At 30.1% G+C, this 15,336-nt stretch overlaps 1 protein-coding gene across 5 annotated transcripts in view; it reads right to left on the bottom strand.

Annotated features, from left to right (window-relative positions):
• The window catches only part of LOC129961102 (E3 ubiquitin-protein ligase HUWE1-like), a 254,804-nt gene that overhangs the window by 40,723 nt on the left and 198,745 nt on the right, over window positions 1-15,336 (bottom strand). For all 5 annotated transcript variants that reach the window (XM_056074928.1, XM_056074930.1, XM_056074931.1 and 2 more), the window contains 5 exons: window positions 13,558-14,185; window positions 9,335-9,393; window positions 8,353-8,564; window positions 7,694-7,810; window positions 92-257 (listed from right to left, as the gene is read on the bottom strand). In XM_056074928.1, the coding sequence (XP_055930903.1) occupies window positions 92-257; window positions 7,694-7,810; window positions 8,353-8,564; window positions 9,335-9,393; window positions 13,558-14,185 (1,182 nt within the window). The remainder of the gene's footprint in view (window positions 1-91; window positions 258-7,693; window positions 7,811-8,352; window positions 8,565-9,334; window positions 9,394-13,557; window positions 14,186-15,336) is intronic.

Here is a 15,336-nt window from a genome sequence, read left to right on the forward strand (position 1 = left end):
TCATTTTACTTGTCGTCATGACACCCAGGAAATTACAAAAATATCGCTGTTAAAGGTACTATTTTGATGATAACTTTTAAAAGATACGTACCAGCAGAACGTAAAATCCGAGACAATGCAGTTCCAGCATGTGAAGAGAAAAATCGTTCTTGTATTTGTCTATGGCGAGCTTCTAATTCTCTCCGCAGAGAGTGTGCTTCAGTTGCAAGCTCGGGTGGTAAAAGAGCTAATAAACTGTCATCCATATCAGCCAATACCTAAACAACACATTTTATTTAAGCATCTTCTTAATTTATTCAATTATTAATTCTAAAGTTCTGACTACACTCTATACCATAAAATTATTGAGTTGACTGCATTTGTTAAGATGTTTTACCACTACAGATATTTTAAAGCATTTATTAGATACAACAGAAAGGCTATAAGCATGAGAATTCAGAATATAAATTGCATTACAGTTACAGGTAAGTTAAGTTTGTGGTTCAAGATAGATGAACCCCTAGGGATTTGCTAATAGTACATCTCCCTTTTTTTGCAATTTAAAGCTTAAGTTCCTCAAGAGGTCAGGTAATTCTACTTCTGATGACATAGAGATGAGGCGATGCTTTTGTATAGGAACTAGCTCCCTTAGAGTAAATCTTTGGAGACAGATGTCAATAACATCAAAAGTGAACATCTTTAACAAGCATCATCAGGTGAGAATTGGTCTCCCGTTACATTAAAGTCATCCTCTTGTTCAGGTTTTGGATAGAAATCCGATAAAGGTATTAGGTACTTTCAGTTCTTTCCATAGATATGCTTATCCGACTGAATATGGAATGATCTCGAATGTAGCGTTTTTAGCAGTACTTTCCCCCTCAACATTTTGTCTGTAATCCAGATGATTTGATCTTAATTTAACTAACCAAATATCTGGTGTTGATTATAGTTCTTTCTTCTTTTGGTCTACCATTAAGCTCTCCTCTTTGGCGCAGAGAATTCTTGCTCACCGAGTTAGGCTGTAAAAATCTTGAAGAGGAAGAGTAATATCTATCCTTCTGTAGATGAGAAATTTTGAATGGGAGAAACCATTCTCTAAAATAGTTGCTCGATAGGACATTATTGGAAGGCACGGATCTCCAGATAATTTAACGCATTACCGTGCTAGTTTTACTGCTGCTTATATTAGTCTATTCGTTTGAGAAAATTCCGGGCTATTTAAAATATGTGCAAAGCCATGACATAGAGCCATTAGAGAGATGTTTATTTCATAAAATGATGCAGTTTCGTTCGTATAAGAAATTACATAACTCGATTTCGTATTATTTTGTTGATTTGCGTTCTTTTGTAATTAACAACTGTAACTGTTTCGCCGAATTTCTGTTTTCATATTGATGCAGAACTTGAATGCGTTGCTCTAGGATGAAAAAAACGCGCTTCGACATCATTGCAACTCAAATCAATGGACAGAATATTCAACTCATACTTATTACCAATTACAAAAATACATCAAACATTATAATAAAACATCTCTTTATTTTTCGGAGGAGGAGGCATAAAGGTACAGGCCCGAGTCATCAATATGTGCCAAGTCGAAAGCCGCATGATGGCACCGAATAAAAAAGGCGGCAGGTTGAAAGCTTTAAAATTACTAAACGGAAAAATATCTCCCTTCAAAAAAACAAATTAAACAATTTTCATTATATCTATGGTGATGGTGAAATTCTAATAGTCATTAAAAGAAGCGGTCCGTCTCGCTTTCTGTCTGAACAAGAATATTCTTATTTTGTTCGAAATTTTCTTAACCTGAAAATATACGTGCTGCTGATGCATATATGTGGCAGGACTCAGTCGACATTCTTTATTTTGAATCTACTGCAAACTGCTGCCATACACAGTCAAACTGTTGTCAAATATACGGTGATCGACTCGTATAATTGCGCTGACCAGTTAAAAATTTAACTAGGAAAAATGTTTGATGTCTGTGAAATAAAAGAGGAAAAAATTGATAGAATAAAAATAAGCAGGTCACATTTTTAGGTAAAAAAATTCTAGAATATAAAATATGCTAAACAAAATTAATGTTATTAACAATACTCAAGATAAAAATTTTAACAGTCACAGGCTTCTGAAAATTTAAATAAATTAAACTGCTTTTTAAAAGAATATAAATTTAAATAAATTAAACTGCTTTTTAAAAGAATATAAATTAAGTAAAAATTTCAATGATGTGTTCATGGATAGTAAAGGACTAGCCTCATTTTCAAATATTGATGCAAGGTTTAAAAAAACAAACATTAAACCTCGAAAAAAAAACCCCTATTTTTTTTAATGAAATTGAAAAACAAAGCCTGTAGAGAACTGATAAAAATCAAAGCAATATAAATCTTAAAGAATGTAGTCATTAATTACAGTTTTTGCAAAATTTTGAAGTAATTATAGCATCACCAGTCGGAACTCAAAACTACATCGTTGCCAACAATTTAACTCGGTCTTTTCCTAACATTTATACTGTTTTATGCCTTTTATTAACAATGTCACTCTATGTAGTTAGAGCAGAGAAATCATTTCAAAACTGAAAATAACAACAAAAATTATCTGACGTATACTATGGATCAAGAAGATTAGCAAATTTTGCAATTATTTCTATTCAAAAAATTTACAAAAACTAAAAACCGATTGAAAAAAATTACAAAAATTAAATATTGATTTCCTTACACATCAATTTTATAAAAATACTATTCAATTACTATTATTACTTATTCCTATTATTATTACTTGTTCCAAATGTTGAAATTATTTTGTTTAAAATAATTTGGTAATTATGTTAGCATGATTGAAAAAGTTTATGTGAATATAGGTTTCATGTACTAATGTAATATTATTGTTAATAAATAATTAAAAGATTACTTGCCTATCTATTTCTACATAACACAACCTAAGTAAACTAACATATTTCTAATTGTAAAATAATAAAGATTAGCAATACATTTGACACTAGATTTAGTATATATACACATGTTACGATGCTTTATTATTTATGCATAATTCTTCAAGTAAATGTGTAGATTTTTACAAAGAACAGAATATTTACACTTCTAAATCGCTTGCTGAGGTCTCTCTAAGAATAGAATCTCCATCACTTTATAGATTCATTACTTTACAAAATATCCTGCTAGCAATTGCTGAACAATGGTGAATTTTGATTGTATAGAACTACAGGTGCAAAAAATGTTATGAGCTGCATTTAGAACTTATTATTAATTAGTAGGGGATTTGCCTCATGCTCGCAAACCCCAATGTTGTGATATATAGTACACGATGTTCCAGTTAGCAAGTTTTTAAACTCCACTGACCATTCGTTCAATGCTGGAAGCTTAATCTTTCAATGATGAGAACATACATCGGCCTATTTCCGATTTAAAACTGAAAACCCCACAATGAAAACATTATTTGCTCATGTCTCCAATATCTAAATATAGAATCAATTTTTCACATTTTGCTGACAACATAGCAGATTTATGATCAGTTTTTTCTCCTCGGATTCTTGCTCGTCTTTCTTCACGTTATTAATTCATCTGATATAATTGGACGCCCCAGTACTATTTAAAACACAGAGCAGTGCTGACACATGTACTGTTTAGATAGATATTCAGACGATTGCTAGTCGAGAGTTTCCGCTCCGTGTTTTTCTGTTACACCGTGTTTTCTGTTACTAATTACTTTCTGTTAAACCAGAAAGCTAATCATTAGTGCGGTCACAAACGGTGTGTATAAGAGTAGAATAAATAAATATTATTTTAAACTCATTCGCTATTAATTTGGTTTTAGTTAAAGATTTACTTTAAACCTTTTTGACAACATTCCACCGTTATGTGCAAAATAAATACTGACAACAACGTAAAAACTTTCATTAAATATTTCAAACAATACTCACAAAACAAACCTTAAATGTCATGGGTCAGGTGACTCGCTATCTACTAATCACAAAGCGTATTAAACGCAATGTTTATATAAAAAATTTTTTATAGAACAAATAGATTAAAGCAAAACAGTGGTTTTTCATGCATACATGTTGCACGTCAAGTATCTTTATAAAACTTTTCAAACGAAATATATATTTTAAAATTAAAAGGCATTAGTTTTCTGCCTTCCTCGCAACTCAGAATCACTGTATGTGAACAATATACATTATTAAAAACAGTTTTATTCAGTTATTATTTAATATCAAAAAAATATATTTCTGTGAAATTTAATTTTTAAAAAAAGGAATGAACACCCTTAAAAATTATAAAAAAAAGCATGTTACATTTCTTATACGGAAAAAATTTGGCAAATTTTAATAAAATACTTCGCTTCTAATACTGCATAAGGATTCTAGGAAACATTTAAACTACTCTTTTCAAAACCAATTATTTTAAGAGGTTAATGTGATCTTTGCTCAAAATTTTACAGCAGTTCAATAAATAATTAGTGATTTTGCATAAGTATTAGAATAACACACTATAGTATAAATATATAGATATTATGACTATAAGAACCTAATAAATACTACATATTTTAGCAAGGATTTAAACAAAAGAAACTGCCAAATATTACTTTCAATCTTTTTTCCTTTAACAAATCATTAGAAATTATTTCTTCTAATCATTTATATTTCATTCTTATTGCAAATAATAGTAAATGTAAAATACTAATTTTAAAATAAAAACAGAACAAATAACAAATGCTTAACTATTACAATTACAATATAAAATTTTTTTTAATAATCAATAATTTCAAAATTGAAGCATTAATTATTAAAGTGCTGATAAAAAAATATTTGGTTTAAACCAACTAATTCTGCTTAAGCGAATTAAAAAGTTTTAGAACTTTAATTTTGCAAAATTTTGAGGCTTACACAATTTTCAACTTTTAAAGTCTCCTTTTGAGCTGTCTTTTTTTTTTTCTCTCTCTCTCTCTTTAATGCTTTTAATTCTTTGATATTCTGTTTCGCTTTTTTCTTTCCAAATTTTCGCATAATTCTTTCTCCACCTTTTTTCTCTTCTTTATACTCTTCATATTCAGTTAATGAATTCCTTACACTTAAACTTAGTTGTTTTTATACTTTTAAATTATTTATTTCGCTATTTGCTTGAATGTTGTGTAAAACGACTCTTTTTTGCAATGAACACTTGTTCTTTCATAAACAATCATTACTGATCGAAAACTCTCTCTCAAAAATACCATTACTATGAGAAAGCATTATCTTTAGAAGGTTTTGAGTTGAGAGAAGGTTGAACCAAGATTTATTCGTATTGTATTTCAAAAAGTGAAACTGATCTTTCCGAAAACTTCATTAGGGTTTCTGATAGCAACATTCATCTGCTTATCTCGCTTCTTGCGATAATGAAAATTCAAAATGTCGCATTATCCTTGAAAGAATAGCTTCCAAGGTTCCTGTGCTCGTTTTGGGAACATTAGGTTTCGGATAGAGAGAAATGATTCGTGATCGAATGAAATTTTCTAACAAAATACGCTTTTCTCCCTGTAAACTTTGTATAATCAGCGTAAACAGATGTTTGTTTTCTTCTCGAAAGTTAGAAATGCACTCATAGGTTTGCAATGCCAATTTGGTTTTGGTGCTTTATTTTGCGAGTCTTTCACCACTATCTAATAAGTGCCGAAATGTTAACACGAAATGCTGCGCACGCAATTTCTCCCGATTTTTACGATTTTCCCTTATCTTTGCATATCGATAAAATTTCCTGGCTTTTCCCTGAAATGACCGATTTTCCGGTTCTATCGCCACATTGTATAATCAATTTTATTTAGAAAAAACCGAGTATAATTTTGTCATTCCACTTAAAAGTTAATTTTTTAAAAATATTTTTATGCCAATTACAGGTTTCTGTGGGCTAAAATTTGTCTCTAATGCCAGTTTAGATAGGTTGAACTTTCTAATACATATCTGAAGAATACGTTTACTTTTTTTTTTTTTTCATTAATTTTTTTGTATAAAAAATGTCAACAGCCGGAAGAATTGATATGTAGTCGGTAGCGTTGAAAGTGGTAAATTAAAAGTGTCTTTTAACAACTTAAAAGAACTGATATAAAAGGAAGATATAAAATACATATCCAGTTCTCTTCAATGCTTAAATGAAATTTTCATTGCCAATTTTATGAAATTTTCATAGAAATTAGGCACTTGGTACAGTTTAAAGATAATTAAATCTAACCAGGAATACGTTTTTGAGAAAAAAAAAAGTAAGTAGAAATATATCTATCCCTTTAAATGTTACTGTATTGAACAATACATTTTATAAGGCTATTTTAGTTGAATAGGCATATATTTTGGTGATGAAAAGAACATTTCATACTTTCATCGTTTTTTTTTAAAAATTTCTAAGTCTATTTTTCCTTTGAACAACTTTGTTCCTTGTGTGCATTAATTAACTGCATCTTTACAAAATTAGCATAATTATTCATTACAAACTTTTTCTTATATCTTTTTATTTTGAAAACACAACATTCTTATAATTCAGACAAATTTTACAAAATACTTGACAGAAAGGAACTTATTAGCAGAAAGGTATAACAAATAAAATTATATAACTTGTATAACAGGAAATGTGAGTATTAGTAGGAAATTTGAAACAAGTATGTACGGAACTTCAAAGGGTAGTGGCACAAAATTCTATTTACAAATTAGTACATTCACAAAGCATGAAATGTTTATAAGTATGTTACACCTCTTCACATAAATCCACAAGTTCATTTTTGATTTCCTGTCCATTGGGAAGCCTACTCAATACATCAGAAAGAGTGCCGTCATAAGAAATTCCAAAGTTTATACAAGTAGACGATCACAGCATCTTTTAGTATTCTTTATTATCTTTAAAATGGCATTTTTAGTTTTGACATATAATGATTGACAACAAAATAAAGCTAGTAGGCTCTTTTCTTATTCCGCGAATGTACAACACATGCCATCGTAACCTAATATGAAACATAGCATTCCTCTTCTTTCATTCTCCTCCAAACATGGGGACTGCCCAAAATCTAATTACCTTTAGAAACCACAAAACAACACTGAAAAGCAAGTGGTATGCTCGCTTATAACTGTACAAGAGAAAAGCACTGACAATTTTCTATGCCGGAGCAAGTCTAAAAACAGTTTTCAAGGAACGACTTCGTACGTATGGCAGAAGTGTTGATTCAAGATATCATTGCAGAGAAGCATGCAACTTATGCTGACTTTCCTTTTTTTTTTTTTTTTTTTTTTTTTGAGGCGGGGGTGGGGTCTGAATTACACTTATTTACAAAGTAGATATATGTTTAATGTATCTAATTTTTTACATCTTACATACCATCTCTACATTCACTAAGAATTTTACAAAAACCAAAATACTACAAATTACAACCTTTCTTATTCCACAAGTAATACTCTAGATAATTATTAAATAATACTAATAAATATATATAAAATAAATTTAAATTTTAAATAAATTATTAAAATTTTTGAAATTGCAGATTTGGCTTGATATACACTATTTCCCTACTGCAATGTTGAAAAGATATATACCCTTTTCATCAGTTAATACATCTAATTTGATATAAAGATGTAAGAAAACAATATGGCAAGCAATCTATTAAAATAACTCGACAGCTTTTAGAGTTTATCAAGATTTTATAATTAAAATTAACCTAAACATATAAATGAAATGCATCATACCTGCTGCCTTAAACCTTGAGGAAGCGTTTGGATAAAACTAGTTGGATCAACAGGAATATCAGGATTTGAATTCTGGGCGGCTAATCGCTGTTGTTCAGCTCGTTGTTGTGCTAACACCTAAAATATATGATGGGAAATCATAAGGTCTCTAGCTAAAATAAATAAAAATATTTAAAATATCATGCTACCACTTATATCAGTCAAAATAATATAGGTCATAAAAATAAAAATATTTCCAAAGCAATATACTATGAAATAGTTGCATACACTGTGACTGTTCTATATCTTAAATGCAAATGAACAATTTTATTTAAGATTTAAAACAATCACCCAGACTTTTTATTAAAAAATAATAAAATTAAATATAACATGTTTTGAATATATTGTGAAAAAGTATAAATAACTAATAAAAAGTAAGTGTAGCTTTAAGGGCATATAACAGGTCATATAGGCAATAATTAACAGAAATTCACACAGCATGAATAGTTTATACGATTTCAGATATGCTACATTGTTTTAATAATATTGTTTATCAAAAGATCAGAGAATGTGGCGGTGATATTAGAAGCAATATTTAAAATAAACCTGTAGCAGTTATTTTAAATAAATTCTATAAAAAGTTTAATCTTAATTGAAATACTTGTGGACATATTAATTACTTCTTCCTGGATATTTGGAGGCAGTGCTGCTAAAAATTCAGGATTGACTTCTGTAAAAGCATTTCCATCATTACTACTTTCATTTGCGACAGCGTAAGTGCGTGATCGCAAACGTTGAAGTCGTAACTGCTCGGCAATTACTTCCTGTCTAATATTATCTGGTAAAGCAGCTAAGAAAGATGGATCAACGCCTTCCGGAATTTCAACTCCAGCTGAAACAAATGCATCAGGTTATAGTTTACAGAATGTCAACGAAGTTTTAAACAATTTAAAAAATGCATTCTATACATTAATTAAATTATTTGGACTTCATATACTATATTGCACGAATTTCAGACTGTTAAACTGAACATTTACAGCTGCATTAATTTAAACGCTTCGAATAGAGCTTCAAAATATTATTATAAATATTCTAGACAGAGTGTACCATGTTACGAACAAGTCTATACAATCAGATTGATGTTCATTTTTTTCAGCACAGTTACCTTACAAAAATAAACTTTTATTATCTTAAAACTCAAAGATATCTTTCTTATAATATCAATTCCATTTCCTACAATATTTTCCCCTAATTTTAATAATATTTTAGAAATTCAATTTGATACACTATCTGTAACAGTTTTTAAATATTAGGATGGAATACAAATTCATCCATATAAACATTAAAAAGTACTTATGTCAATCGTTAACAAACATAGTAGGATTTTCACTTCTGCCATTATGTAAAATGTACACTTTAATTGTAAGTAAAAGTAATTTTGTTGAATTTATGGCTTATAGATGTATGATAAAAATTTGAACTGTTTTTAAATACAGCATTCTATATATAAATCATTTAACAGCCTAGAAAATTAATAATCTGAGCGAACAAACTGGTCGCCAAAGGAGACTAAAATAAAGAAAATATCCTCAATATTATGAGTAAAACCATTACAGACACATATTAAATGAATAAATAAATATTAAATAAAAATGGTCTTACCACCTAATACATTAGAGAAATCTGAAGGAGTATCATTCTCATTCACTGTTGGTCTTTCACTGCAAAGAAAATACAAAAACCAATTTAAAAAAAAGAGGGAGGTGGGAAGGTAAAATTGAATGATTTTTCAATACAATTCCTCATAAGTTCCCACTACAAAAATAAATTTTCATGGAAATAACTTCAATTTATATATAAATGAATTTCCAAAACATAAAAACAATTTTGATCCATTTCCCAGTTCGGTCTGCTGTAGTTCGTCAGAAAATGGACTCCTTGCCAAAAGCGTAATATCATGAATGGACAAGTTTATCCAATAAGAAATGATTATGATTTTGGACAGAAGGTGGACATATTGATGCAACACTGCTTTAAGCTTATTTTTCCTAATGAGCGCCCAGTTCTCATTAATTGTCTATTCATTTATGTGACAGTAATTAAAAAAATGGGAGATTGAACAAATACGATTCGAATTGTGTGGCTTATAATTTTTGTTAAATAATTTGGTAGATGGTCGCAAAAGGGGCTGCTGTCTAAAAAATAGGTCACGAATATTATCGCCTTTAACCAACGCTCATCTCAGGGTTTGTTATGTGAATGTCGGATATACACAGAAGAGCCATTACATTATGACCACCCTCCATCTACAACAATGGGCTCGCCCAAGAACAAAAGCACTATGCTTGCGCGGCTGATGTTAAAGTACATAAAGCGACTATGCATTATCTTTCCAAACATAGCGTGATTACCTGAAGAATGGGAAAAGAAGCTGATTTATCAGACTTCGATAAAGGTCAAAACGTTTATCAATATCAGAAACGTCGTGCTTATTGGGCTGTTCACATGCAGTTGTTGTATGCACATATCGAAAGTGGTGTATGGATGATGAAACGACAAGTCGCAGGCCAGTGGTGTGTCGTCCTCGGCGCATTGATTTCAGAGGAGAGCCGAGATTGCTAAGCATTGTCCGCCGTGAGCGAAGAACTAAAACAGCCGAAATCACCACCAACTACAACAATGGCAATCCAGACAGTGTTTCTCAACACACTGTGCAGCGTACGGGTCTACGCAGTCGGAGGCCGATGCATGTCCCTGCACTGACGGCACTTCACCGCCAACTGCGTCTGCAATGGGCCAAGAAACATCCGAATTGAACATTAGAAGAATGGAAGAAGGTTGCATGGTCCGACGTATCATGTTTTCTGATCCATTACATTGACGGGCGTGTGCGAATTCCCCGATTTCCGGCTCCCGGGTGCACAGTTGGTCGGAGACAAGCTGGTGGCGGAGGAATTATGGTGTGGTCAATGTTTTCATTTCAAGGTTCACATTAGGACCCGTAATCCCCATAGAACAATCCCTGACGTCTGTGCGCTACGTGAACATCGTTGCAGATCAGGTTCACCCATTCACGACAATAGCATTTCTGGCGGGAGACGGTATTACCAACAGGAAATTGCACCATGTCATAACGATCGAATCGTCAGGGTACATTCGAGGTACATTCCAATGACTTTCAAGTCATGTCTTGGCCTCCAAACTCACCTGATATTAATAGCATAGAGCATTTGTGGTTTCACCTGAAAAACCAAATTCGTGCTGCCACGCTACCCCCTTGCAATGTGAGAGAATTGCAGGACCAGTTGGCGAGTGCTTGGTACCAGCACCTTGTTTTATCAATGCCTCGACAGGTGCTGGCATTTTTCGGGGATAAAGGTGGTCATAATGTAATGCAACTTTAGTGTTTATGGTGCTCGGTGCAAAAAAGGTTAAAATAATACATTAGGGCTTTCTTTAATGCAAAGCACGCAATGAAAGATTTTATGGTCTTAATACATTAAGTACCGATACAGAAAGAATAATATCAATTTATATTTAAAATTATAGCATTCCTTTTATTAAACCCGTTCCCCACTCACCAATAACAGAAGAATGGCAATATGAAAAAACATACACTTAAAAATTTCAAATTGAAATTCCACATACCTGTACAATTTACTACGTAAGACACGAAGAAAATAAACTCAAAACTTGTTGACACTAATATAAATGCAAAAATATATATTTTTTCTTTTATGTGTTCTATGCATGCATACCTCTTAGGCATTATGCTACATATTCCAAAAGAGAATAACATCACACATCAGGATACTTTCTTTCTTTTTTTTTGTTTAAGATATTGAAATTTGGCTGAGAGCAGAATGGTGGTAGAACATAATCGCCTGATTCTGAAATAACCAACTAAAACGTGATATTCTTAACCCTTTGCACTTGTATGTGACATTCAGCCCGCCATTTTGAATGCTGCATAACTTTTATATTTTACATAATATAACATTAAAATTTCTTTCAATTAATTTTTAGAAATTAAAATTAATTAATACAGTAGATAAAAATGTATTATGCTCAGTTGAGTAGCAAATTATAGAATTGTTTTTTTACTTTGCCATTAAAACTGAAGGGAGTACAAAAATCATCTAATGTTTTCTTATATTATTATTTCTTATATAAGTCCAGTCTAGCAGCTTTGAATGAATATTATTCAGTTTATGGTATTCTAGGAATTTTAATTTCCACTATGATCAATTAAGATTTCTATTTTTTTTTCAGGAAAAATTTCATTGAAAAAATTACTCTTGTAACGTAATCAAAAAGTTAAAGATGCATAGAATTTGTTCAGCCTCAAAATTTTACTATTATAAAGTATTCAGGTACAGAAGTTTAAATGAATATTTAAACACTTCTAAGACAAATAAGTAATTTTGCACTAATTGCCAATTATTAAAGTCATATAAATATTGATATACAAAATTTAATCAAGAGAGAGCACTGATAATCGGGATATAGTTATTTAGTAATGAACTAGCACAAGCTCTCAAAAGAGTAACATGACAGTAAATTGTCATTTGAATTTTGATAAAATTTTCAAACAAATTTGCATTTTTTTTAACAAGGAAGGTAACAAATATTGTCAAGAATTTTTTACAATGTTTCTTTTGATAGATCATCTTTTAAAATAGCAAATTATCAATTCACTAATAAATATTTCCTCTACTACTAATTTTAGGTAACCAAATATCACGCAAGTGGTAAGCAAACATTTTCCTTCAAAATATCATACACATGCACCAAAAAAATTTTAAATACAGTCTTGGAGAAAATTGTATTAATAAATTAGCCAGATAAAAAAACGTGTCGGAAATTTTACCAACATAATAAACCTTTTAAATAAATGTGCAACAATCCTCTTAAATTACGAAATCAGAAAAATTAATTTTGAGTCAATTTATATCAGACTGCAATATAACACTATCTAAACCAAAAGCGGCACTGAAATTATTCATTATAATTTTGTATTCCAATATGAGACAATAGATTCATTTTATTAGATTCTAAATATATACTATAATTGCTATCTATATTTCTTCTAAATTTAAACTGCATATTTTCATAATGACATTCAATAAAAGGAGCGTTTTTTAAATGTAGAAAAAATTAAAGAGGATTAAATAAGTAGTTGAATGAGAAAATAAGGTGAACCTAATAGACTACAAGGTAGGCATAAGCACTGATCATAAAGAAACAGAAAAATTTATGCAATACTTATGCTAATATGATGCCAGTAATATTTACTGACCAAAGAATAAGCTCTGCTATCCAGGTTGAATATTTAGCAGAAGCCTACCTTTCTATATATTTTCTTTTATGCAAATTTATTTAAAATATATGGTTAAGAATGATTTTACATTAAAAAGAAAATGGCGATTAAATGTCAATAAAAAAAAAAAAACACTTTTTATGAAAAAGAACCAAGACTTCTAATGAAATTTGGTCTTATGAAAAAGCTTATTATCTTGATCTTAGCATCTTGGACAATAGATTTAACTAATTTCACATCATCTTGACGTTTTATTTGAATTTTTTAATTTCTATAATCAAAAATACTTACATAGTGGTAAGAAGTAGATTAATTTTGTGGAGAAATTCAAGTTAAAACAATTATATATTTTCATTATTTAGAGTGCAAAAGAGAGAGAGTGTTAAATATATCATTTCTTTCAACTGGAGGGGAGGATTACCTACATTAAATACTTAAATATAAAAGATACAAGTCACGTTTATAAGACAACAAAATTTGAAGAAAAAAATACAAAGGTAATAGGTATTATTTCCATTGATAATTCCAAGATAATTTTAAAAACTTAATGATAAATTAACTATACCAGGGCACAGCATCATCAGATATCAAAGTCGGTGTAGATATTCTGGGTTGATTAGCAGTATCATGTGTATTTGATATAGAAGCAATTTCTTCAGATTCTTCAGATGAATGGGAAGCAACTGATACCTCTGATGGATGAGTTTCACTATGAGTTTTATTACAGGTGCTCACAGATAATACTGATGTTCTTTCTTCTACAGATGCAAATGAATCCTCATGCGAGAGACTTTTGTCAGAAGTCTCAAGAGTTCTTTCCGGTGAATCCGAAAGGTCTATTACATCAATAGCGTTATCTTCCGAGGAATTTATTAGTCGATGTCCACAACTAGGCTCATTAATTAACGTACTTTCATCATCCGGTAAATTTCCAGCTCTTGCTTCAGCTCTAATAGATTCTAAGAAACGCATTGCCCTTCTCTGACTCTCTTCTGCTTCAGGAGAAGAATCTAACAAATCAATAGTTGGATGAAGAGTTGAATGCAAGACACCAGACCTCGCTCTTGTTATAATTCGATCAGAAGAATCAAACATATTAATATCTTGTCCATCATTAGATGTATCAGCATCGATTAAATCTATAGTTTCAATGCCAGGAGCCGAAAAACTTAAAGGTGGATCACTAGTAAAAGCTGCAAAAGGTAAAGATTCTTATGAATTAAAATATTTAATCTTACATTATAAATATAAAAATAAAATTTAAAAAACAAATATAATATGCACAATTTTTTCTCGAAATTTTAATTTCTAAATTGACAATTTCTTCAAAAATTGCACGAACAAAAACAAAAAAAATATTATTCTATAGTCCTTCCCACAAAAAAACACAGCAAACTCCACAAATTAGGTAATGACTATGTGAATAGGAAAAGAAGAGCTTCATCATGAAAAATACTAACAATTAATTACAGAAGTACTGAATTACATGCAACTGTAAAAACGGGCAATAAAACAATTATAGAGTTCGTATAGCAATTCATTTACATTTGATTGTTGCATTTCGACAATCAGTAAGATCAGGGATTTCTGTTCCACATACATTAACATTATTATATATATATATATATATATATATATATATATATATATATATATATATATATATATATATATTGCTTAAGTCAAAAAAGTAACATGTATGACTTTTTTATTGCAGCTCATATTTATATTCCTTTTTAATGGAATGAGAAATTAGTAATCTGTACACATTTCATATTTTTTTTGAAAGTGCAGGAATAATATTTTTTATTTGCGTAATAAAAGTTCCATACAAAAAACCACTTGATGTTTTATTTGAATTATAAAATTCAATGGAAAAAATTCCCCATGTAAGTTTAGCATAAAACGTTAGAATTGAGTTCATAAAACTTCTTTTCCAAATATTTTTTGAAACATTTTATATTCAAGGGCTGTCCATATACAATAATCATTGGGAAGTAATTTGTGATTTTCAAATCCATTATAATCCATAATTTAAATATCAAATCCAAAATATTTTATATATTATAAAGGTTTAGTTGCAGTTTTAATGTTGGCAATCCTCAGTATAAAAAAGTCACACAAAAATAGGGGACCGCTTTTCAAAAATAGAGGGAAATGCTCAGTTCTGTATTTGCCCTGGCCATCCTTTTATGTACGTTAGCCACAGTGCGCACAGTATCGAAAGTTAATGCTCAAATTTATTAATGTATCTAATCGAAATAGCCATTTATTATTATTATTATTATTATTATTATTATATATATATATATATATATATATCATGTTAGAATCTCAAAGAACT

This window comes from Argiope bruennichi, chromosome X2 (genome assembly GCF_947563725.1).
Source record: "Argiope bruennichi chromosome X2, qqArgBrue1.1, whole genome shotgun sequence".
Classification (NCBI taxonomy): domain Eukaryota; kingdom Metazoa; phylum Arthropoda; class Arachnida; order Araneae; family Araneidae; genus Argiope; species Argiope bruennichi.